Source organism: Pipra filicauda, unplaced genomic scaffold (assembly GCF_003945595.2).
Source record: "Pipra filicauda isolate LSUMZ 115617 unplaced genomic scaffold, ASM394559v2 scaffold233_size1220752_pilon, whole genome shotgun sequence".
In the NCBI taxonomy this organism is placed as follows: domain Eukaryota; kingdom Metazoa; phylum Chordata; class Aves; order Passeriformes; family Pipridae; genus Pipra; species Pipra filicauda.
Window position 1 is genome coordinate 772,366 of NW_024104347.1, and position 25,970 is coordinate 798,335.

General features: G+C 39.5%; 1 protein-coding gene across 3 annotated transcripts; it reads left to right on the plus strand.

Moving 5' to 3' along the window:
• The first annotated feature begins 2,318 nt into the window (after window positions 1-2,318).
• Window positions 2,319-25,295, plus strand: STARD3NL (STARD3 N-terminal like). 3 transcript variants are annotated; one of them, XM_027729153.2, is made up of 9 exons: window positions 2,319-2,431; window positions 13,598-13,894; window positions 15,468-15,545; window positions 17,406-17,483; window positions 19,185-19,238; window positions 19,333-19,450; window positions 20,934-21,032; window positions 24,037-24,106; window positions 24,806-25,295. In XM_027729153.2, exons 2-8 carry the CDS (start codon window positions 13,670-13,672, stop codon window positions 24,087-24,089), a joined length of 705 nt encoding a protein of 234 aa, XP_027584954.1. In that variant the 5' UTR covers window positions 2,319-2,431; window positions 13,598-13,669; the 3' UTR covers window positions 24,090-24,106; window positions 24,806-25,295. The 3 variants fall into 3 exon arrangements, with proteins under 3 accessions (XP_027584954.1, XP_039237536.1, XP_027584955.1); XM_027729154.2 differs by lacking the exon at window positions 2,319-2,431 and adding an exon at window positions 2,897-3,018; XM_039381602.1 differs by lacking the exons at window positions 2,319-2,431; window positions 19,185-19,238 and adding an exon at window positions 2,896-3,018.
• Window positions 25,296-25,970: the final 675 nt, after the last annotated feature.

Consider the following 25,970-nt stretch of genomic DNA (forward strand, 5'->3'; position numbering starts at 1 on the left):
GTGGTATATGAACTGCAACAACCGTATTACAACATAGACTACAGAACTGACCAAAACCCCCACCGAAACCTCCATAAGAGGATGTGAAGATGACCACATAGCAACCACTCAATAATGAAACAGAAAACCAACGAAGAGCAAGAAGACACCAGACACTAATATGGCTGTTGGTCCAGACTGTCACATGACAGATGCGGAGTTTAGACTGTAAGGGTATAATTGCCCAGGGATTTCTTTGTTCATGGTCCCTTGTTTAGGCAGTTGGCTTGAGATACCAGATATCATAAGTGATCTGTGCCAATAAACCTATCTAATGGAGATGAGAGCCCAGTGTCAAAAATTTCTATAACATCTACATTTTCAGGAATTTAGGTTTTGGGGCTTTTCTGCTATTCTTTTAATCGTATATCTAGCATAACTACAAAATAGAAGAGCCATTCTAGAGTTACAATCTAACTCTCTTCTACTTAGTCCTTTCCTTGCAGTCAGATCTCCTTTTTGCCATTAATCAGCAAGCTCACTATCAGGCCTAAGTCTCAGCTGGTTATAACCACCAAATATATAATATTTCATTATTGGATTATAAGAAATCATTCCATCAAAAATATGCAGGAATACTGAGGGTTCTGCTTTCCTCATGATGCTACTGGTTACACACAACCTGCACAGGCTTTAGTCATCTGAAAGCTAGCCTCTATTTATTGGCTATAATTTCAAGACATCACAGGGCTTGTTTTATATTTTATAACCACTAATGAGGCCTGAAAATGGTGGCTTTTCATGTGTTATCACAAATTATGCTCCTCATCTGTTCAGCTAAATTTCAACCACACTTTATTCCAAAATACGTTTATTTCAAAGTATGCTGTGACAGAGGGCTGCTGCTTCCATTTTGCAATGTGTTAAACAACTTGTATCACACCTATTTGGCGACAGGTAATTAAAATACAGGCTGCCAACTGAGGTTCAAAAGTCTTTTTCTTTGCATGAAAAGTAACAGTAATTCCTAAAAATAGTTATATGACTGAAAGCCTGAGGTGATCTTTAGTACAATAACTGAAAGAAATCCAAAACCAAAGCCAAAGATAGACAATCAAAGTAAATAAACTTGGGTAAAAAGCATAAAAGTGTAAAGTGATTGTGTGTTTACAAACTTAGATTAAAAAGAAATGATTAGCAAAAAAAAAAAGTAGAGAAGACATTTTATTGTGTTCTGGATTTGTGGAACAAAGATGAAGCAATTCACCTCAGCTATCATTTACAATGTTTTTTTATAATAAGGGCTTAGAGTATTGTTTCCAGCAGTGTTCTAACTCCAGGTTGAACACCCAGCATTCAGCATCACCTTGCTGCAGCTACTGTGCACCGATCTCTCTGAAGAGCTGGGGTCTAGTGGAGGGAGCCAGGCAGGGTGGAGTGGGTGCCTTCTAGCTGGACAGTTCCCAGACCTATCTTTTAACTCTTCTTCCTCCACTTCCCTACTATATAATATAACAGCTGTGACAAATTTTATTTTGTTCTTTTTTTCTTGGTATAACTTGATATGTACAGCATACATACATTTTTTTGTTAGAAGAGGTGTATCATGGATCTAGCCTGCATCACTGAACTGCAGACAAACCTTATGACATATGTAAGCGTTTGACAAGCTTTGGGCTTCACTAAGGATGGAGACAATGCTTCCCAAAGGAAAGGATTACTTTCTTCAGCGGCTGGTTGGTTGATTTTCTGCCATATTTTCACGATGCCAACCACACTTGGATGTCTTCTCTCCAGCAATCGGTGACAGGACCTGAGGGAATGGCCTGAAGTTGTATCAGGGGAGGTTTAAGTTGGATATCGGAAAAAGGTTCTTCACCCAGAGGGTGGTTGGGCACTGGAGCAGGCTCCCCAGGGAAGTGGTCACAGCACCAAACCTGTCAGTTCAAGAAGCATTTGGACAATACACTCAGGCACATGGTGTGACTCTCCGGGATGGTCCTGTGCAGGACCAAGTGCTGGACTCAATGATCCTTGTGAGTTCCTCCCAACTCAGAATATTCTGCAGTTCTAAGATTTTCGCCTGCTAATTTCTGCAAAGATAAGGACTATGCTATGACAAGACAAGTGGAATCTGGGCCAACGACAGCTACCAGTCCCCCCCCCCCCCGTTCGTTTCTGTAGCTTCATTACATCGTGGGGTGTTCACGTCGGAAGAGAAGAGCCCCCACCGCGGGGCACACCTGGGCCACCCACGCTGCCTCCGCCCGGGCTCTGCCCCCAGTGCCGCGGGGGTGTCTGTCCGGGGCCGGTCCCGGCGCATCCCCCGCTCCATGCAGGGATTGAGGCGCCGGGCCGAACCCCGCCTCCTGCCCGCCGGCCCCGCCCGTCCCCGCGGCCTGCGGCGCTGCTGCGGCGCTGCCCGTGTGTCCGGGCCGGAGCGGAGCGCTGGGTGAGCGTCCCTGCCGCCCCCGGGAGCGGGGGGCGAGGGGAACAGGGGGGGAATGGGCCGAGGGGGATGCGGGGCGTCCTGCTGGCGGAGGGGCGGCGGGGCCGCCATTGCGGCCCGGCTCTTTCCTCCTTTCCGTTCCCTCCCTTCCCTTTCCCCGCCTCCTCCCACGGCGGTGCCGCCGCTCTCCCCGCGGAGGGGGCGCGTTTGGCTCCCCAGGTACGTCGCCCGCTGTCCTGGGACGGAGGGGGGGGGGAAATAAGCGGCGCTTGGCGGGGGCAGGGAGAGGAGGAAGAGGAGGAGAAGAGGAAGAGGAAGAAGGAGGAGGAAGAAGGAGGAGGAGGAGGAAGGAGGAGGAAGGAGGAGGAAGGAGGAGGTCACATGCGAGAGGCGGGCGGGGCGGGGGTCCCTCTGCGGGGGGGGGGTACCTGTGGGTCTCGGGGGATGCTCGGTGGGCAGTGCCGCCTCTTCTGCGCCCCCGCCTCCCGCATGCCCTGCGCCGCTCCTGCTGTTGGCAGGCCTGGAGGAGGAGGAGGGTTGCTTTTCCCCTCTCCTTGAGATCCTAGTCCGGCAGATACATCCTCACGGAGGTACGGCGACCTGTTTGTCCTGCTGGTAACGGTGTGAAACAAGCCGGGGCGTGTGAACCTCCGGTTTCCATCGCGGGAAAATGTTATGCTGAGGATTAATTTTAGCGTCGGGCTGGATTTAGGCAACTTTGGAGAGGCGCTATCCATTTTCAGAAGCCGAATTTAAAGTGGGTCATTCATTCTTGGAATGTGGCGTTTTGCATGTATCTGAGGGGTCGCCCTGGTAGATCTGCAGAGCAAGCTGGCGAAGCTCTCAGTACTGTGATTTAATCTCCATTATCAGTTCAAGTTACGCATTGATGAAGTGCTTATGCTGAGCAGTTCCCAACTTCGCTGTAGTCAGGTGTGAGTAGACGCACTGATTGACTTTAACATGGAAAATATTCACCACAAATACTAAACTTGCAGAAAGAGGTTGTTTGTATGTTTGTTTGTTTTAAATCATATTAGTGTTTTAAATCATGTTAGTGTGCTTAGAGGTATAAGGCCATTGCTGTGTTTCTGCACAGTGTCGCCAATACGTTTTATTATGTGCATTTGTCATCTTGGTTTTTATAATGCGATGTAGAATTGTGCTGAACATCAATTGCTGTGAAAATTGTCGGTTTGTGCTAGAAATCCTAGTGTTTTGGGGGATTGTTAGTCAATCCAACATTGTGAGAAAGCCCATTTCTATTTATGTCAATAGTGTTGTTATTATTTTTAGTAGATGTTTTTCATCAGCTTTGCAGTTTTAAGTAGGCCAGATGCAGAGTGATTCAATTTCTCTTGATTTGTTGACGGTGTTCAGGGCCAGATACTTTACATAAGATGCACCAGTGGTCCTCTTTTTATGACAGAAATCCATGACTTTAAGTATTTAAACATTTGACCTTTTTAGTGATGCTGAAATTTGTGAAATACTAACCTTAGTTCAGATGGACTAGGTCTTCTTTTTGGTGTATTTGAGTGTGGTTGGCTTGATGCAATGTGGTTTAATTTTCATAAATTCTCAAGTGTTTAGCCATGATTTTTTCAAACTGAGTTTAAGCACAGTAGTTCTAGGCCATGTGAAAGAATGTATTTAGACTACCATATTAAACTTTGTCAGTCCATCCTAGTTAAACATTAAAGCTTTTTTGTTGAAATGTTTTACAGGGCCAAACCTTATTTCTAGTAAGCAGGACTAATGATTTCATTCAGTGAGTTAAGTTAGCATGCACAGTATTATCAATGTTTTTTCAGAAGATATTGATGACATGGTAATGGTAAAGCACACTTGTGACAGCAGGAACTGTGATTTGACATGTTTAGGCAGCAGCATCCAGCAAACTCATCTGAGTCACTTCAAAGGATCACAGATTTATTGCTTGTAAAACGTTCTCTAATTTAACTGTATCTGCTTAGAATCTGTTCTTAATTTGAAGTCGTTAGTGATTGTGTTAAAAGACAACTTGCACATTACCTCTCTGCCTCGCTGTCTTAAATTCATCTAGGAGTAGGATTAAAAATGAAAGGTTGAAAAAAGTAATGTTAGTAAAGAACCAAATGAATGTCTTCTAATGATGTCATGCTTTTCATATGAAGTTCAGCTACTCAGTCATTGGCTGAAGCCCTGAAGCAGCATCCCTTCAGACATCAGGAGTTAATTTCTATCTTACACTGACAGCAAAACTAGATAAATTACGCGGAAGTGTGTTAAAATAAATATTTTCTGCTGAAGGTTCAGATGTAGGTCTTTTCTAGAACTTGCTGCTGTTTGGACTGGGTAATTATTTCCTTACAACGTCCTTTAAGCCTTAAGAAATAAAATGGAGGTAGTATGTAAAACCTGATATTTCCTTTTGCTTTGAAGCATCTTCAAGTGATATAAAATAGGAGTTAAGCGTGAAAAAATATTTTAAAAGTTTGTCCTGTATTCTAAAGTGGGTGTCAATTTCTTAAAATTCTGCGTTCTTTAAGAGCTCTGAAGAATTTTTAGGCCTTGAGTTTGCCTGGGGTAAACTTTTGCACCATTTTGTGGAATAGTTTTTGAGTGGGTGACAGAATCCTGAGTGTTTCTCACTAATACATAAAATGACTGACCTGTTTCAGGAAGAGTTCCACAGTTCTGTGCTAGCAAAAGAATAGCTTTGCTTGTCCAAGTAGTATCTGGCTAGCAGCCCTGGGGCATATGTTTATTGTTGCTCTGGAGAAAAACAAGCAAACAAATGTGTATGAGTAGCCAATGTAACGAACCAGTATAGTGGAGAAAGTTTGTGGTGAAATCTTCATTTCTGAGAGCTCAAAGCCCAATCCAACCTGGCCTTGGACACTGCGAGGGATAGGGCATCAGTAACTTCTCTGGCAGCCTGTGTCAGTGTCCCACCACCTTCACAGTAAACAATTTCTTCCTAATACCTAATCTAAACCTGCTCACTTTCAATCTGCAGCCATTCACCTTTGTCCTATCAGTACATGCCCTTGTAAAAAGTCCCTCTCCAGCTCTCTTGTAGGCCCACTTTAGGTAGCGGAAGATGCTCTAAGGTGTCCCTGGAGCGTTCTCTTCTCCAGGCTGAACAACCCAACTCACTCAGCCTGTCTTCAGCTTTTCAAGCCGACTTGCTCCAGCAGATCCACATCCTTCTGATGTTGAGGGCCCCAGAGCTAGATGGGGGCAACCAGAGCTGGGTGAGGATGACTCTGAAGAGCTGTTCTTTCACATACTCTTTCACATACCTGGTTTGAGTTCATCTTAGAAGTGAAAGTCTGGGATATGCTGTTGAGGAGGAGTCCTGAGGGGAAGAGGCAATGGAGATAAAAGTAAGGGCAATGCTGATGCCAAATTTACAAGCTGTTTACTCTGCCATTTTCTCAGCTCTTGCAGAATAAAAAATGAAGTGTTTGGAAAAGGACAGCAGTGTTTTGCAGGACATGGCTCAAGTAGCAGGGCTTCTTCAGCTGTAGGGAAAAACTAGTCCAAGGTTGGAGGACTCTGATTTGACTTTATGAATCTGAATCTCACTCTTGGGATGGAGGAAGGTGACACTTCTGTTCCGTCAGATGTTCTACTAGCCTAAAAAATTTATTTCCCTTTTTTTTCTTCCTCTTTTTCACCTTCTTTCAAAGGTCTGAGAAAAATATCGTTCTGTACGAATGCAGAATGTGTGCAACTGCCCTGTTACTTCTGTTAGGTCACCATTAGAGCATAGGAAATTGGGGAAACATCTTTCTCAAGGAAACTGGTGGTTTGTTGTTTTGTTTTTGTTTGTTAGTGATTTTGGTTTTTTTTACAGGTAGAAGTTATTTAAGGTAAGAACTGTTACTTCAGGATCAAGCAGAGCTACTCTAGGTCTGAACACTCAGATAAAGCCAAACTCTTTGTAAGGAGTTCTCTCCTGTGTGCTGGTAAATCTTGTCCTGCCCCTCCGATGGGAAACCTTCCCAGTCTTTAAATGTGTTGCATATTTGTAACTTGTAATTCCTGCTGTGTTGCTTAATTGAAAATCTAGAGTATTGCCACAATACTCTACAGTATCTTCTGCTTATGTTCGGGGAATTTTGTGGGTGTGTATCAGTTTGAAATTTTCGGTCTTATTTTATTAAAGTGTCTAGTTTGGTTTGGTTTGTTTATTGGTTTGGTTTTTTTTAAATATTCCCTCATGTTCACTAAGGAACATTTGTTTTGAACAGAACAGTGCCTCAGACTGAGAGGTATTTTTAAAGGCACTGAAACCTTAAAATGCTTCTGAGGCAATGAGGTGTTACAGCTAGAGACAGAATGAGTGCAGCTTGGAAGGGATTTAAGTGCCCTTCAGGAATGGGAGCAATGATATCAGGAGGTCACTAGTAATGTATCCGCTACAAGCGGATTTCATGAAAATTAGTTCTTGCAGTTATATAAACAGAAGAGGGAGAGAGTATGTCAGTAGAGTGGGTTTTGTTCATTTATAGCATTCATAGTAGAGAACAGTATAAAAAATGTGTCCAGGTAAGCTTTGGAGGAGTCTCCAGCACTTTGGGATTTTTATTCCCCCTGATTTACAATCCTCATTACTTCATCTTAGAATTTGTTTTTATCCGTGTTGGCTCTTAATATGGGTGCATGCTAGGGTTGTTAGAAAACACACTGAGAGAATTCTGCTAATACTCCTTCAGGTTAATACAACTTTATACCAGATAGTCTCATTTTTTTGGACTTTGAATAAGCAATGTACCAAAGCAGTATACTCTGTCCAAGATAAAGGTGCCTCTGCCTAGATAAAGAATGACGTTGGACTTCGTGATGGTGAAAGGGCAGATGGTTATGACAGTTCCCGGACCCTGAGGTCTTTCATTGGTTCTAGAGAAGGTATTTAGCAAACTCAGGTCTGACCTACCGTACTACACTGGGTGAAATCCTGGAGTGCCTGTGACAGGCTGTTCATTGTGAGGTGGATACTGCCCACTGTTGCCGTGGGAGTTAGGTGCTGAAAAAAATCTCCCGGAGCAGTTAATTAGGGGTGAGATAAGAAAGGGTTTATTATGCCAAGGCAAAGATGTTACAAGACGCGTGCAGGCTGTGCCTGAGATGTTACATTTTATAATACCATCCATCCAATCCCAGATGTGTCCACTCTGTGGCCTTTACTCTGGACCGCCCCGGGTCCACCCCCTGAGAAATGGGTCTGGGGGCTTTCAGGACCCTCTGTTCATCCCATCTTCATCTTCATCAGAGCACAAAGGGTACATAGTCACCCAGTTTTTGACCGTGTTCTGTGGTTTAGGCCAAGATACAAGCATTCTCCAAACGATCTGGGCCTTGCCTTGAGAAAAGACTAAACATTTCTGCTGTATTCGGGGGTAGGAGTGATATAGGGAGCATAGAATGGGGTAAGAGGGTTAAGGAATGTGTAAACAAGGGTGCTAGAGGGAAAGGGACAAGGGATGAAGGGTTACTGCTTTTAAAATCTACTTATAAAACTTATAAGGCTTACCAATATTAGAAAAATAAAAAAAACCATTAGGGGCTTAAGGCATCACCACCCTGGCTGTGGGGTGGGATATTGCCCAGGCTCCTCCTCACGCAAAAAGCTGTCAACTCAGAACTTGCTGACTTGAAGACCATTATCTGAAATTGCCTTTAAGTATAACTTACATATTTGAATGTTAGTGTTATAATACCAGTTACTGTATTAAGCTCTGTTCTTGTGAGAAATTTTGGTTTTATCTGTGTCATGTATTGTGTTCCTACAGAATAACAGGTAGTGTAAGCAGCAATGTAAGCCCTTTTATCAGAAAATAACTCTTTTAGTAAGGAGAGGAGAGGCAAAGAACTGGCATATGAGGAAAGTTTTTGGCAAGGAAATGCATTATTCTTTTGTTTTGTTATGAATGAACTTTACTTCTCTCTCCGTTTCAGCTTTCTGTGACCTTGTAGTTTTCACAGTGCTTCAGCATCCTGGCCATTAGATTGGCCATGTCATCCTATTTTACTCGATGGAAAGAAAAAATATTTTCAGATGAATTTTTTTAACCTTCACAGAAAAGCTGTTTATGGTGGGAATTCTTGGGCCATATTTAGTGTTGTCAGAGACATATAATAGGTATTCTAGGTTTTAAATATGTTTCAACAGCAGCTGTGACACAGTGTTACACTGTGTGTCTAGTTACTTTATACAGATATGATTTCTCTGGTATCTTAACCTAAACTAGTATTGCCTTTTCCAAAAATTGCATCTGTGTGACACTTTCAGTTTTGATTTTGCTGAGCTGTTGATAGCCTTTGAGTAAGCCTTTTTTTTTTTTTCAATCACATCTGTTATCTCAGTTAAATTCTGCTCTGTGTTTTTTTCCTTGGAAAGAAAAAAAATAACATAAGAGGTGCTGTTGCTCATGTGTGATACAGTAGTATAGTAAACACAAAAATAGTTTAAAACAAAGACCACAGAATGGAAGGAGAGGGTTAGAAGAATGATAGAAAAGAGAAGTAGTGTTCTGATAGTGCATCTCTAAGATATGTGTAAAACTGACACATGCAATGTGTGCCATGTGCTTCTCTCAGTATGAATGAAAATAATTACATTAATTGTAAATGTAATCTGAAATCATGGGCTAGCTCTCACCATGTATTTATTAGTCTTTATTAGACTTTGAGGACAGGGAAGGACTGCAGTCCTAAACTTGATTACTTTGCATTTCAATTATTATACTAATTAGTACTATTAATAAGTGTAAAATCTTTATTTTACTAGGACGTTTTGGAATTTAATTCTCTGTTTGGAAGCTTGAGTCACAACCATAAGAATTAAGTGTTAAAACAAACAAAAAACCCCCAAACAAACAAAAAAAACCCACCTCAAAACCCAAAACACACAATTGCTTTAATTTAAATAGATACAAACTTGCCTTTTTTTTCCAGGAAAAAACCCACTGTTGTCTATGACTTGGAATAGGTCAGTATATAAAACTTACTTAGCTAAATATTTTAGTGGTAGTTGAGTGAATGTATGCAGTTATGAAGAAAAGAAGAAAGAAATATTACCATCTTATATATCTTGAAATCAAGGGGAGCGAGGATAAAGTATATCACCAATATACTGCTATGGATTCTTATTTCAGGATTTTTGATTTCCCTCTTAAATATTTTTACATTTCAATAAGCTTATAGATTCTATCATTTCACCTGCCTAGTAGATGAAGGGAGATTACTGATCTCTCCTCACTGATACCCAGTACCAGGGCACGTGGGAATAGCTGAAAGCTGCATCCATCAGGGTAGGGTTTAGATTTGACAGGAGGAAACATATCTTTACCAAGAGGGTGGTCAAACTCCGTAAGAGTCTTCTTTGAGAAGGGGTTGATGCCCCAAACTTGTCAGTGTTTAAGAGGCATTTGTGTATTGCCCTTCATGCCATACTTAAACTTTTGGTCAGCCCTGGAGTGGTCATACAGTTGGACTAGGTGACTGTTTCTCTCCCTTCCAGCTGAATACTCTATTCTATTCTGCACTCATGATGAGTCAAATAACAATAAGACTGTTATTTGGCTGAAATGCCAGCAGTTTTTTAGCTCCAAGAACACTTTCAAAGACATGTTACACAAAGCTTATACATGGAAACAGGATTTTATTTTATTTTTCGAACTGTTTCAGGACAGATGCTCACAAACATTATTGCAATGTGCAGGTGTAGCCAGGAGCAGGTTAATGCAATCCTCAGTTTAGCTTGAAAAACCATCACATAAAGTCTGGCAAAGGAAAGTCAGAGCCAGAACATTGCAAATCCCCTCCATCTTGTGGAGAGCCATATGCTATTGGGACTGCATGGGGAAAACCAATTTCTGTCTCGCTCACATGTCTCTTGTGGCAAAGAATTAATGGCACAGTTTATATTCAACACAGTTGCTGTGAACTCCACCTCTCCAGGCAAGTTTGCCCATAGGGTTTCTGGCAAGATTATGAATTATGGGCTGTTCATTTTCCTGGTAAGAGTCCTTCACCCAGACTCTGCAGAGAATGAACATGCCAGTCTGTAAACATCATTTCTTCATAGGACATACTTTTTTTGACCGCACATCCTTCCTGAAGTTTGTCATATAGAATAACCCAAACAATGGGACTGCCTGGAGCCAAAAGAAGGGGTGCCGGGTGCACCCAGACTCCTTCAAATCAGACACTGGGTCAACCTAGAGATGATACAACAGTTCTGATAATACGTAACTCATACTGAAAAAAAACCAAAACAAAACAAAATTATCTATAAAATATTAACCTTTATGAGAAACAGGAAAGCAGATAACCCATGCACAAAGAAGGCTCTTTCTAGAAAAAAACCTCAAAAGTTTTAAGAATGTGATTTTCTCTCTTTATTTGCTAATGCATTTTTTTCTGCGTAAATTTATATTTTGGCGTTCAAAAATGCCAAACCCCAAAACTCTAGTGTATAATTATTTTTTCTCTTTTAAAATTATTTTGTTTTTTTAAAAAGAACAATAACCAGTCATATATCACTTTGGATGCAAAAACTCAAGTAATATGCATGAATATAGGTGAAGCAGTCCCTGTTTCCTGAGGAGTGAGAATGAGGATCAGTAACAGTCACACACAAAAGAGTAGTGTGGTATTTTCGAAAGCATGACACATCTTGATGACAAGCACGCTTTTTTTGCCTTCCTAAACTCTCTCCACCACTGAGTTTCTTGCCCAGGGATGCATGAAAAGCGCTCTCATGCCCGCCTAGCGCTTGTGTTGCCCACATGGAGAGCTGAAAAGTGGCAGCTCCTGATGAGGCAGCAAGTCTGGAGCCCTTCCAAACACAGGCTGTTTTGCACAAGCAAGAACCTATGGAGAAATGGAGCCAAGGAAAGAGAAGAGCTTACTCCCACTACAAACTTGTAATGGGCAAGAGAGCCAGGGCATGAGTGGTGCCTTGGAAGTGCCAGGGAAATGTTGTTGCTGGTAATGCTGAGATGGGTATGGAAATGTCTGGCCAGGTGACTGTATGACATTCCAAGGCAACTGTTGCTTTTTAATAGTCCCCAAGTGCCTGTAAGATAGCTGCCAGAAAGGATTGAAGATTTTGCTTTTTATATGCCCACTTGAAACCACCTGAGAATGTTGGTGTGATGAAATGACTGATTATGTCATTCAGGTACAAAGGAACTTTTTTTTTTTTATTATTAATGAAAGAAACTATAGTAAACAATCCTCTAGCACACAGTTTGTGATTAATCAGTTTGCAGAGCTGGTGGTATGAGTGCATAAAGCTGCCAGGCGATGTCTGTTCAGGTAAAGAATCTCAACATTTTGATGGCAGCTCAGTGTGATGAGACAAGCCCTGCCATATGTCCAAATGTGGATCTGATGGATCAGCAGGCAGAGCAAGGCTAGAGACAAATTCCCTTACTGTGAGTATCCCCCATCCAGAGGGCTTTAAGGCAAAAAACAGTCTGTGCAGACTACATGGAATTTATAAACTGAATCTGAAGTTTTGAGTCACACTTCAAAACAAACTGGTAGCCAGTGCATTTTAAGACTATGCTTTTCTCTTTGCAGAGAGCCTCACAAGGCAAATGGATGCTGAACTAGCACATCCTGAAACAATTAGCTCTGGCTGTACTAATTGCATTTCCATACTGTGCTGTATCTAGCAACAATCCAAACTGGAAGTAACAACTTCCTATATAATTGGCACTGAGTGCCACAGCAAAATAAAAAATTAGTCACGTATTTTAGCCAATGTAGATGGAAATTTTTTTGGAGGTGCACGTGTTACTTGCCTTTTTTCTTTTATTTTTATTTTTCATTATTGACATTGATGGCCTGATCCGATGTTTATATCTCATCACAGACATTTTCTTATGACCTGCTGGGAGGACTTCCAGTACAAAGCAAGTGTTGTTTATAGCACTCGAGTGCAGTGATTCTGCTCACACCCTCGGCCCAAAGGTCATTGTAGCACTCAAGACACCTGACCAAACACGTACCACTTATGTTTCTCCCCTCTACAGTTCTTTACCACCCATGTTTGAGGCAGCTGCTGTAGAAACATAGGAGGAAGATTTAAGGTTGTATTGTGCTCGGCCGTCCTTGTCTGGTGCTTTCAATTGCCGTAAGGATGTTCTGTGTGACTTGACCTAGACCTTGACCATCCCTGGTTGGCTTGCCTCTTCCTCAGCTGTGATGTCTGTGCAGCTCCCTGAACCAACTTTAGTTTCCCCCTGTGCCCTTGTCTCCTCCCTGGTGTTTGCCGAGCTGTGTGTTACAGATCCCCTGCTGTGCTTTGATTGACTGTGTTCTCGGAGATTGAAGCTGAAACACTGTTGAAATGCAGGAGTGGGAAGGAATTTCTTTTTTGTGGTTTACTAAAAGACAATCGCCACAGGAGGAGGCAAAGTTTTGTTCTGAAATTTCAAAAAGCTGTTCCCCCAGCGTTGCAAAAACTTGTCTGATGTGATTTGTACCACAGGATATATAGCTTAATCTTCTGAGCATTTTGCGGAAAATTAGATTTTCTGTGTGTTTCCATGAAACTTTTGTAACCTTCTTAGTCCACTCTTTCTAGAAGCTTTAATTGGAAAAAGGTTCTCATGGAGGATTTGAGGGAATAATACATCTAACTGCTCCAGTTTTATAAGAAATTTAACCTAAAAATTCTTGTTAAAAGCCTTGTAGTCAGAAGAGGCTTAGGGTAATTGCATGACCTTTAACCACTGGTTACATACTTTTTTTACCAGAGACACACTGTCTGTCAATCTAAGTTGTCACAGCAGCTGAATTTATAGTGTATGTGCTTTATAGAATGATTACTACAGTATTCAGGGGCTGGACTTCTAATCTTCTGGTTATGTCAGCTCTGGATGTGCTAGTAGCTAATACTGCCATTTTTCTGGAATTGTATGTAGATCTAAATCTGGACAGTGCTCCCTTATTTCCATCAGTCTAATTGAACATTAATTCTCTTGTTTCACAAATCCTCTGAGAGATGAAGGGAGAGTAGACATTATTTTAGGAACAATTTTTAGAGCCTACTCTCCTAATTCTTAGTCATGAGTTTAGCAAGAAGAGACCTTACAGAAAAGAAAATACCTATTGGAATTGCAAAGGTTTTGTGACTTATGTGTTTTGGTTTTGTTTCTTTAGAAATCCTTTCTTTATGGATCAGCCTTCTAGTGATGGTGAAACTGGAAGAAGACCACTCTGAGCAAACCCAGGATGAATCGGGTGCCAGGTGACGCAGAAAATGCTCACAGTAGCAGTGTGGAATCTTGTCCTTCCTTGCGGGATGTCCACTCCATCAACCCAGCGCAGCTGATGGCAAGGATTGAGTCATATGAAGGCAGAGAGAAGAAAGGCATATCAGACGTCAGACGGACTTTCTGTTTGTTTGTTACATTTGATCTCTTATTCATAACCTTGCTGTGGATAATAGAATTAAATGTGAGTTGTCTTTTCAGTAACCTTTAGACTTTATTGAAGTATTTATTCACTTCAGAAGTGGTTAATAAGTTGCTTCTTTCTATCCAAATTATATGCTATTTGTATCTATTTGAATTTAAACAGCTTATTACTTTTAAGCTTTCATGACCATGGTATCTACTCAACTGCATCTACTTTTATTCATTAGGATATATGTTTATCTTCTTATCATGAAAGCTTTTCATGTTTCCGTAGTCTGTGAGCCATGCTGAAGAAACCATTGGAAATCCAGTTAACTCCTCAGGCATCAAATAAACAAAAAAGTCACTGTACATCTTTGAATTTGGCAAAAAGTGTGCATTTTAAATGCTGCAGGGAGTAGCACCATGGCATTTTGAGCAAAACACAAGGCTTTCGTAGTTACGTTAACATGGTGCTCACACAGCCATGCAGTGAACAGCTAGGAGGGGGGGAAGTTGATCTTCCTTATTTATGCTGGAAACAGGCAATCACACCTGATGCAGTAGAGTAACCAAGAGAAAGCCATATTTAGAAAGTTATTTGTCAGGTAGTCATAGAGGCAAGGGAGAGGAGAAGAAATAGAAGAAATTTGGAGTTGGAGTGAATAGTCTCAGGAAAACACTGTCCAGCAGTATAGTTGGAAAAGTGTGGAAGCGTCTAGACTGCATTAGGTTGAGCATAGGTTGTTGAGCATAGGTTGTTGGCCTGCTTTGGTTCCTCCTTTCCTTAAAAAGATGACAGTAGTCAAACTCAAAGCCTTCTGTTGGTGTTGTTTTACATAACTATTTCATGCAGTGCTTAATTACAGAATTTCATGTGAAAAACAATACGAGTTGGACACTAAGGTTTTTAATTTTCCACTAAGACAAATATTCCTCTTGTTCTCTGACCCAATACATATTAAATTATTTTCTTCCTAAGCCTGTTTGAACAGTAAAGTGATGAATCCTTCTGCTAGAAAGAAAGATGGTGACTAAGGAAGATGTAATTTTGTATCTCTTCAGCAAATGAAAGAGTTAAACTTGCGTGTTAGTTATTTGTGGGAGAATGGTCTAATAGTTGCAGCTTCTGTGTTTTTTATAGTGGGTCCTTTCGCTCAGCTCTTCTAAAACAAACTGAATGTGTGCTGATAAGGAAAAGATCTGAAGTATAAATTCAGTTACTGTTTTGTTTCCTATTTGCTAACATGTGACTAATGACATCTGGTTTTTGGGTGGCTTTTTGATCAGCTGTTTGATCATGCTTTGTGGATTCATGTAACAGACCTTACATTTAATCATTTCTTCTTCCCTCAACAATTTGTTTGCTTTTATTTTGGGCCAGTCTGAAATGTAACTTGCCTAGGCCAGAGGATAATCCTAAATGTTTTCACTTTGAAAAGTGTATATAATCATGAAAAACAAATAACAGTAATCTTGAAATTAACATTCTTAGCATATAGGTCCTCTGTATTTAGTTTAAGGATGTTCTTGTACATTATCAGGGAACTATTAGTTTCACCCTTCACATTTGTGTGTATTTTGTTTTCAGTAACTTCTGTTCTAAAGCTGTATGCGGTGTTGTTTCTTTGTAGGTAAAAGGAGGCATTGAGACTACCTTAGAGAAAGAAGTCCTACATTATGACTACTCTTCTTCATATTTTGATATATTTGTAAGTGTTCTTCCAAAAAGAAAAAAGAGCAGCAAAACTGTAGTTTCTCTGTTCCTCCTTCCACAGATGTTTCCTACTTTGAGTCCTGTGAAAAGGCTGATCTTTTCTTGATAATTTAGATCAGAAAGACTTGTGCAAAGTTTCACTCATCTAGGGTTTGCCCAGTCCTGCTCTGGAAGCAGGCTCATGGAGCCTGTGGATGGAGAAGCTTAGAGACACTGAAACTGCATCTTCAACTTTGGGGGGAATGGAAAAGCAGATGAAAAACTCAGTGAAGAATGTGAGACTGGTGTAACATAAAGGCAGTTCATTAAGAGGACAAGACCTGTAGTCCTCCAGCTATAAATAAAATCATTTTGTTTAAACCAATGTTTTTGTCCTTCCACAGGCATAAGTTGGTTGCAGTCAGGAGACACTTGTTCACAGGTTTTTTCAGATTTCTGTGTTTTAACTCAAACACTAAGAACAGATTACATTCTACTGTATTAGGAAATTCCTGTCTTTCAGCACTACTGTAGCTTTGCAGTTGCAATGCATTTTGCACTGCATGGCCCAAATAAAAGGTGTTTCTTTATGGTTTTCCTAAAAGGCCCCATGTTTTTGCAAGATCGTTAATTGTGCCAGAACTTGTTTGCCTGGCAGAGATGACTTGGTTTGCCATCAGTCATTATGTATTAATGCCTATATGCAGAATCTCTCTTTGAAATTGGTGTAAAAACCCATCCTTGCTTCTGCATCAGACCATTTGCTCTGTCAAATGGACTTAGGTACTGGATACAAAAATTTCATAAATTAGCAAACTATGATACTTCTCCCTTTCTCACTGTTTTGCTGGCAGGTTCTCCACAATATACCGTACTGCAGAAGGCAAAAAATGTTACCTGTAAATATTGATGCTCTGGAAATTATTTTGTCCCATAGTTGAAACAAGGATTAAGAACGTGTAATGCAAAATAATAGATTTTTATTCCCTGTGAAGGGACTAGATCATTTGAATTCTGCAAAATGATTTGTGGGCTTATACAGGATTTCCTCTGTTTCCACTACACATTTGCATAAGATTAAATGGGTTCATTGTACTTCTAGCCATAGTACATTTTTAAGCATTTGTTTCACATTTTTTAGATTCTGAACACATCTTTAAAACAAGTTGGAGACAATCTAATACGCAAGAATAAACAAGGAAATTGAAGGTTAGGGTCCCTGATCAGAAATCTCATCTGTCTGCTATTGATTTAATTTTCTGGCCTAGAAATACCATAACTTACCTTTCTTTACTGCAAAATAGTCAGAACGACTCGATAGTGCAGGCATTTCCATAAAGAATAATGGATTTTTGCAATGTTAATATTTTAAAAAATACTAGAAGTATAGTAAGTAGAAAATTGTTTTTAAAAATTCTTCTCATTTTCTAGTTGCATTTGTGAAGTCTTTACAGTTTTTAACGATATTCTTGTGCAGTAGCACACCACTAAGATCAGTGAGATGCACAGTGATGCTCAAGGTATTTGCTGGAGTAACTGCATCTAGATTTAACTGCTTAGATTCCAGTCAAGTAAAATGATCATGAACATACTTTGTGTAGTTTTCTTATGTTTCTAACTTATTTGTGGAATTGCCCGTGCTTGCATATCTGAGCCTATGTAGGCATGTGAGTGTTGTAATTTGCTTTACAAATGGGAAATTATGTTTTATTTCTGTTTTATAAGCACACATTCAAATTTGTTTCTTGATAACAGAACTTATGTTGTCCTGTTTTAAGTTGTTTTGTAAGCAGTCAGTATATTCAGTGAGATGAGAATCTCGTGGTTCTTCTGTGTTCTGAATTAACCAACAAATATTTTTTTCCTTTCTCTATAGCTGCTGGCAGTCTTTCGATTTAAGGTGTTAATACTTGCATATGCAATGTGCAGACTGCGCCATTGGTGGGCAATAGCTGTGAGTAGTAGCCAAGCATAATGGACTTTTTACTAGAATGGATCAGACAAAATTTTAGTTGCCACTTAACACTCGTATGTGAAGAATCCTCTTGATGCTGTATGTAAAAATTCATTGTACAGTAACACATTAAAAACTTCTTTTCTGGAAGATTTTCAGCCTAGAGGCAAGAATTTAATAGTACAGTGGGTGTGGTTCTTATTAGGTATCATGTTAATACAAATTGAAGACTTATTTTTAATCCAATATGGATGGCTAGTCATAACTGTTTGTTACCTCTGACTTGTTAATTAATGTTGGAAATATATTTGCATTTGAAATAGTGAACCGTATTCAGAAACAAGAATTGGCATTATTATACCAGAGATCCAGCTTCCATTAACTCCCACATTCTTAGTTTTTAAAGTTTTTGGTGCCACACATTGAGCACTAGCACCTGTATTACTTCATGCTGCAATATAAAATGTTGAATATGCATCCCTTCTTAAAAAGGAACCTCTTGAGAACTGTAGGCAATCACAGTGGTTTGGAGCCAATATCTTTAGTGCAGCTGTACTGTGTTGATAAGAAGGCAAAACTTGGTGACAGATTCATACTTCCACCAGTCAGTACAATTACAGATTGTAATACAAGAGGCATATTGCTGGCTTAGTACTTTGTGGACCAGTAGATCAGTACTTTTTTCTTCCCTTGCACTGTGTTAGGTGCATGTAGAACACGTTCACGTATAACTTTCTCCAGGTGAGTAGCATGCGGTTTGTTTTGTAGTCTGAGGCTACATGCCATGATTTTTATAAATCGTATTACTAGCATGGCACAAACACATACATAATGGTAGCTGCTGCTCTGACTGTCCTTATATTTAATGCGTACCTTAAAAATCCTTACTCTTGGTTGCGTAGCTTTGGAGTATTTTTTAATCCTCTAAGTTGGTGCCTTTGTTTGTGAGAGTAAACCCATCATGGTAGTAAGCAATTAGATATATAAAGCTCCACTGAAGGTTTTGCAGAAGCCTTTGATCTTAACATCCTACCTGTGATTGCCAGAAGCTAACTGGCTAGTTAGGTTCTGCTATTTAAAGAATTGCTGGACCCAATTGCACTAGTAGAGATAGAAGCCTTGCTTAAGTGAACAATACTTGTCCACTGCTTTTTGGGGATTTTTTTAGATGTTTTATGCAGCCTGCCATTTTTTAGAGAGTATCAAGTCTCCAGAGAGATAAATTTTTCACAGTATCAGTGTGTGAATAAAAACATTTATTCAAATTTACTCCTGTGAAGATGTTTTGTTCTTTGAAATGGATCTTTTGATTTGGATAGTATTGAAAAGTGTTTGAAATGATTGCTGTTTTCTTTTTTCCCAAGTTCATAAGTAGTTTGGGTTTTTTTTAAGGGACTTGGTGAATAGAGAAGTGCATCTGCATTGCACAGTAAGATCACAATTTATGTAATTGAGTCAGTAGAGGTGCTACACAAATGTTACCTGCTGTGTGGAAATCAATGTTTGGAGGTGTTTGTACTAAAAGTTTATTAAAGAGGTTATTTTAATAACACTTTAAGTTAGTTGTATCATGCTTGTTACATTTTATTAATCTATGTGATCTTGCTGTTGTTAATAAATATTTAAAGTTGCAAATAATGCATAATGGCAGAAATGAGAAAGTAAATCCATTTATTAGTTTAACTGTTCTGTCTCTTTCAGTTTACAACAGCAGTGACCAGTGCCTTTTTATTAGCAAAAGTAATTATTTCACAGGTATATATTCTAATAAAATGTTTGTTTCACTTTGTTGTTTTCTTAAAAGCAAAATTCTTCAGAATAATTTTTGTAATGTTTTGTTTCCACCCAGCTGTTCTCACAGGGTGCTTTTGGCTATGTGCTGCCCATCATATCCTTCATACTTGCCTGGATTGAAACTTGGTTCTTGGACTTTAAAGTGTTACCACAAGAAGCTGAAGAAGAAAACAGTAAGCTCTTGATATTTCCCCTCGATTGCTGCAGTTGGCAGTGTTTGATCCCCTGTTAGCTGGCATAATATTGCTTCTTTCAGCATCTCAAAATTTGAAGAGCTGTGGGAAAAATTAAATCATATGGCATGATTTTTCTTTTTTGGGAAAGGAACATATGCCTTCAAAGAAGTGAGGTTTTAATTGATTTAGGGAGGCAAAGTTAGAAGTTACAAGGGCCAGATCAACCATTTATTCATTTATTCATTATATCATTTTGTATCCTTAAGATACAAAACTTTAACTGACTTGGGCTTGTAAAACTTTATTTTTTGGATAATGCATAGAATAAGTGTCTGGTTCCTCTTTTAGACACAATAACTAATTCAATGTCACTAACTCTTCTTTTGAGGTAGAAAAGGAAAGGCAAACAAGTGTTGTAGAGGGTCTTCTTCATGCACAGGCAGAATGAGACCAGAGCAAGTATGAATTTCAGCCACTTCAAGATGAGGCAGCAGGTCATCTGATGCTCGATGTATTCAGCTAAATGGAGGAAACCATTGTTTTAGTTGAAAGAGAATATTGGTTAAGTGGTGAGGAAAAGAAAGCATACAGGTGCTTTGTGATTTTTCAAAAGCAGGAGAGTAATTATACAGCCAGCCTGTTGTTTATGCATCATTACCTGAAATACAGGCTGAAACTCTGTTGGAAGGGCATGTTTATCTGTTAGGTATACTTTACATAGGCATGGATGCCTCCATGGTTTTTGTGCTCTGAATGCAGTCTTTCTACTTTGATCCCTTCCCTCTTCTGTTTCACCACTCTAAGAAGTTGGTTAAGTGAGAACAGTGGATTTTGCCTAGAGAAAGAAAAATTTAGGGTAACTTTTTTGTCTTTTGAGGAGGTGAGAAAATACAGCTGCATCAGACCATTATCTAATTAGATAAGAAATCTAACCAGTTCAAAGACTTTTGCATTTTTTCATATTGAATTTTTATAGACAAGGAAAGTATTCCATGCATACACATGTAAATACTTCATGAAGGTTGCAGAAATTAAGTATGTTGAGACAGATAGGTGAAAGCAAGCCATTAATGAGAAGTCATAGTGGCAAGTGAGAAAACATTTGGTTGGTTATGTGTGGCACTTCACTGATCATTAAAAATATACTCCAGATTTTTCGTTAGCCAGTGAATATTGATGAATTTACATACGGCATCCTAATCATGCAATTGCACATAGTAGAAGGAAGGATTCCTTAATTCATGTGTACAGTATCTCTGTTTTGCTAGTGCATGTCACCTTAGCTGCCTAAAGTTAAATAGAAGACATAAATGTTAAATTAACTGTTGACACTTTTAAAAAATATATTTATCTCAAGAAGTAACTAGTTAAGAATGCTAATATATAATACATTAGTCTTCAAGATTCTTCATTAATATTTGATTTTTAAGATGCTTTGTATTAGCACTGAGGAATTATTTTTGGATTTTTTTCCTTTTAGGATTTTTGATAGCACAGGATGCTTCTGAACGAGCAGCTCTTCTTCACCCAGGAGTCCTCTCTGACGGGCAGTTCTATTCTCCCCCTGAGTCTGTAGCAGGTAGTTATGTTCACATAGTGAATGATTTTTCATATTCACTTTGAAGTCCTGCATGTTCCACCTCCTTCAAGAGGGTAAGGGGGGAAGGGTGAGGGGGAAAAAACATGTTTTTATTTTTAAATGAAAAGTGTACTTTACCATCCTAAAATGCAAGATTCTTTTTTATTCAGTATATTCTTTTTATACAGCAATTCAGTTTAGTTACTACCTATCAGGCAGGTTACAATACACGTAGTTAGTGTATTGTACATCACATTCTGACTAAAAACAAGGTAAGTCTGAAAGAAAATGGCACTGCAACTGAAAGGAAGCAGTTATGGATTGCTTCTGCCATCGATGATCCTTACAAGTCCCTTTCAGTTTGAGATATTCTATGACTCTGTGATCTCTTTTCTGCTTGCAATAGCATTTATGCAGCCATGCACTATTTAATCCAGCCTAAACTTGGAGCTTTATGGTATCTTAGAATAGACAATGAACCTGAAACTGCTATAAAGCAAGCTGAAGTTTCAATCAGAGGCTTTTTCTGTTCTCATAACAAAAAGAAAAAGCCCCCTCTGTGTAAAAAAGCTTAGCTGTGCAGGTATATTAAACTGGTGGCTACTGTTAAGTACATCTTGACTCTGCGTATCATATGCTTTGCTCTAGTTGAGGTATGAGCTGAGTAAGTCAAAAATAAATGTAAATACCGCAAGATTTCAGAATGTGTTTGCAAGCATTTCAAGGAAATGAATAATTTCTTTGTGGGTTGACTGTATTTCAGTTACCTGAGGATGCACTGTGAACCCCCAAATCCTATGTCAGTCTTTTTATCTTAAAAATATAAATCTCTTCTGTAAAGCTATGCTGTATTATGCAATATAATTAAAATAATATCTGCTAATTGCTACAGATAAGTTTGCCTATCTTGCATTATATAGTTATACACGGTGATATTTTTCATTTTAATGTCTGTCTCTATGGTTTCTCTGTGCTGAGCATTTTGGCTTAATGAATGACTTCGAGCTCCATCTAGGGGTGACAAAGCATTAATGTCGAGTATAACTAATAATTCAAAGTCAAAATGGATTTTAGTTAAAACTGTGAGTTTATCTTGAGGAGTAATGGTTGGAAGAATTATACTGGATTCAGCCTGGGGGGTTTTCTTGGCAACAGAATATACAGTGTGAGAAGAAATATAAGTGGAGCTAACATGGTTTTTGTAGATATTTTGGCTGGGTCAGTGTTGCAAGTGCAGTGAGGTATCATGTCTCAGCATGCATGTGTTGACTATAGGTGTATGATTGTTCCCTTCATTTCAGCTTATCAAATGGGATTCAGTAACAGCTCAGGTGCCTTCTAGTCTGCCCTGACCGCTTTGTTTAAGCACCCTTTGTGGGTATGAGGATTAAAAGAAACAGTCATATGGATATGTTTGAACTAAAAACACACAGTGGTAGTCACGAAGTAAAACTGCTAGATAATATACAGCAAAAATAGTTCAAAATTAAAATATTTTCTTCAAAAATCTGCATTTCTTTCTGAGAAGACAAACTATGGATTGGTGTAAGAGAGCAATTTTTGGTTAGTTACTCTTACATATTGATTTGAAAATATTTAGGAAGAAACTCTGTGATCATGCAGAGGGCAATAAACCCCTCTGCTGACATGGCAACATTTCTGAAAACAAACATTTGCTTTTAGGAGGTGATGTTTAAAACAGACTGTTGGAACTTTCAGCATATTTATCTTTCTTGAAGGCACACGTGTCCAGGGCTATACCCCAGGCCCACTTCTTTATATGGATTGATCCTTCATCTTCAACATCAGACTTGGTTACCAAGTAACTGTTCTGGAGGTAGCAAGTGGAAAATCAGCCTGGAAAGAGTAAATTTATTCAGTTTCTGTACAATTTGAGCTTCAAAACAAAAGGCAGATATGCTATTACAAAAAATGAAAAAACTTCAGAGTAACTTTTCCAGAAAAAAATGCTTAACCCCTTTGTCTGTCCCTTTCCTTTGTGAGAGGGAATGTGCATACATAGTTCAACTTTAAATTCAGGCCAAAAGCCCAAGTAAGTCTACAGGCATTTTATCAAAGACAGTTCTTTACTCACCTTGTTGGATTTTTTTCTTTGGGAGTCTCATTTAAACTGCCCGAGACACGTGTGGTGAAAGGCATGTGCTGATAATTTCCTCAGCTGTCCCTGACAAGGGCTGATTGCTGCAAGGGCTGACTGCCACCTCAGATGTGGGCACAGACATCTGTGGCTTGGGCTGGAGGTCCAGGAAATGGGGGTCAGTGCTGCTCCCCCTGCTTGCTTCTTGTCTTCTTGCTCTCCCTGAAAGTGGCTGATCCATCAAGCCACCTCCCTGCAAAGCAGTGCCTCCAGCAGGAACTGGCTCTGAGCAGGTAGCCCTGTGACTAGCTAGGGTTTCTCTTTGATGCCTTCCAGGGCTTTGTCAAAGCAGAGAGCTGAGAGTGGGCAGGGCATGAGGAAAAGAGAACTGGGCAGGGAGAGGCAGAGGGAGCTGGTTTCCGGCTTAGAGTGAGACAATCTCTTGCCAAAACACTAGATTATAGAATTTATTAATTTGTAGCAGCAGTATTTCTGGTTGTTATGAAAGTGTCTTCTGAAGTTGTCTTCCAAGGGGCAGGGTGTAACAAGTGGGAAAATCTGCTTGTCAGTGAGTAAATGTGGAGTTAATTGTCCTGAGTATGTTGTCATGAAAATTTGAAGTCTAACTGAATCCGTTGACAGGATATTTCAAGAAGGATCCCAGTGCTGGGGTTTGGGTTTGTTAACTGTGACAAAAAAACCCACAAACAACTTTCAGTGTGAAACACTTGAAAATATAAGAAATCTGAAAGAAAAAGTAAATATTTTTATGGGAAATAGTTGCTTTGAATTGCCTTTTGATAAGCCAGTACTGGTGGTGGTCTGATTTTTTTCTTTTTCCCTTCATCTTTTTTTTTTTTTTTTTTCTCTCAGCTGATCTAATAGCATTTTTGTCTTCCTTTTCAGGATCTGATGAAGACTCAGAAGAAAAGCAAGACAGTGAAAAACCAATTGTATAGCAAATATGAGAAAGCAGGTAAGTTCCTTTGCATAGGACCTGGATATTCCTAAAAGTATGTTTTTCTTCTTAGTTCCTTCCCAAATAATTTGAATGGTGGTCTAACTCTTAGGAGTTCATCTTTTTTGAACTCACTTTGTCTCTCTTAGCAGTTTCAAGCAGGAAATCCTGCCAGGCTCTTGAAAGCCTGGAGGTGGGGTCCTCGGCATTTATTCGTTGGCTGTCCTGGAAGGGACACTGGTGGACCAGATGTGTAAAAACTCCTTTCTTTGCTAGGTGGCAGAGATACTTCTTTGGAGATGGCAGGGCAAGAGTACTAGGAAGAGATTTTCTTTGGTTTAGGTCTAGAGCAAAGATTTCATGGGCGAAACTACTTTGGTATTTCTCCTCTTCAGTCTGTTTAATACTACAAGTGGGTTACATTTGGACCAGCTGCATCTTAAGATTTTTGTAGTGTACTTTGTTTAAATATGAGAGATTATTTCCTTATTTTGGAAGTTACTTCATTTACTTCTGGAATTATCTTGCCCCGTGCTTTCTCTTCACCACCCACAGCAAAGCTCCAGCTATGGGAGATATTAAATATCCTTGAAGCTGAAGCCTCTGATTTGAAGGTCTCATCTGGAAGAGTGGATGACCTTTTCACCCTCTGTGTTTACAATGTCTGTTTTCTTTACTCCCATCTTCATTCATCCTGACTTGTGTAATCTGTTGCAGAAAGAAAATCTTGGAAGGAAGTTGTTGGGGTTTGGAAACTGGCAACAGAGTCTGTGGCTGACTTGCTGGTGGAGCTGCTGACAGGAGAATTTACTCCTTAGAAAGTAAAGGGAATGGTTCCCATGTACTGTAATACCTCATGAAGATGTACCTTGTTGACATATGTATATTAGGTTGCCTCCCAGGTGGTATGAAAGTATTCGTCCACAATGTATTTTATTATTCCATGATTCCTGAAGTTGATCTTCTAATGACTAGGTAATTACTGGAAAGTGTTGTCTTGTGTACCTAATCAAGAGACTGGTAATATAATGAAGTAAAACTCCTCTGTGGTGGAAGTATATTTAATAACTGTTGGGGCTCACTAGATAAAATTATTTTATGTTATTGCAATTTGTCATTAGTTTTATGTTTACTTTTTTTTAATTCCATGCATTTTCTTTTTTTTTAATGGATATGTTCACTTTCTAAAATAAAATGTTAAAACATGGGTAATGTATAATGATATTTTGTTGCTTTGTCATTAGAAAATCTGCATATACCACTCCTTTATTTCTCGTGGGGTAATAAGAATTCCAATTTGCATAGATTTTGTGCAAAACGTGTTGTAGGGCTGATTGCCTGTAGGGATGCTGCGATAGTGGTAGTGGCATGTCAATACTTTGTTGCATATATGATATCAAAAGGATGCAAGGAGCTCTTTGAAGTAACCTGGTTCCCACTCCTGTACTAGTGGTGATGTTCTTCAGGTTCAAGGAGGAAACTGGAGTAAGTGAGCCTTTGCAAACACTAGTATTAATTACACCAGTAGTCAAGTGAAGGTAGTCAGTCATTCAGCTTGCCTGTGCAAGATGTGTACTTCCATATACAGGTCTTACATGTTAGCTGATGCTTGATCAAAAACGTTTCATGTAACACCTAATTCCTACCTAAAGAGGAATGTAAGTGTTGCTGCTTTCCTTCTAGAGCCATTAGGTTTTATTAGCAACCTGCAGAGCAAATGCTAAGTACCAGTGTATTCCTCTCATATTAACTCGTGCATATGGGCCGCATTGCTTTGTAGTATTTCCATTGCCGTGGAACAGCAGCTTAGCAGGCAGAAGACAAGGTGAGCTGTGTTCTCATCGTATCACAGCTTTTCCTTGAAGCAGCGGTGACTGTTTCA

Coding starts and splice junctions, on each gene's coding strand:
- STARD3NL (XM_027729153.2), top strand. CDS start 13,670: ATGAATCGGGTGCCAGGTGACGCAGAAAATGCTCACAGTAGCAGTGTG. Junction 15,546..17,405: donor CTTCATATTTTGATATATTT/GTAAGTGTTCTT, acceptor CTTTCTCTATAG/CTGCTGGCAGTCTTTCGATT. Junction 21,033..24,036: donor TCCCCCTGAGTCTGTAGCAG/GTAGTTATGTTC, acceptor CTTCCTTTTCAG/GATCTGATGAAGACTCAGAA.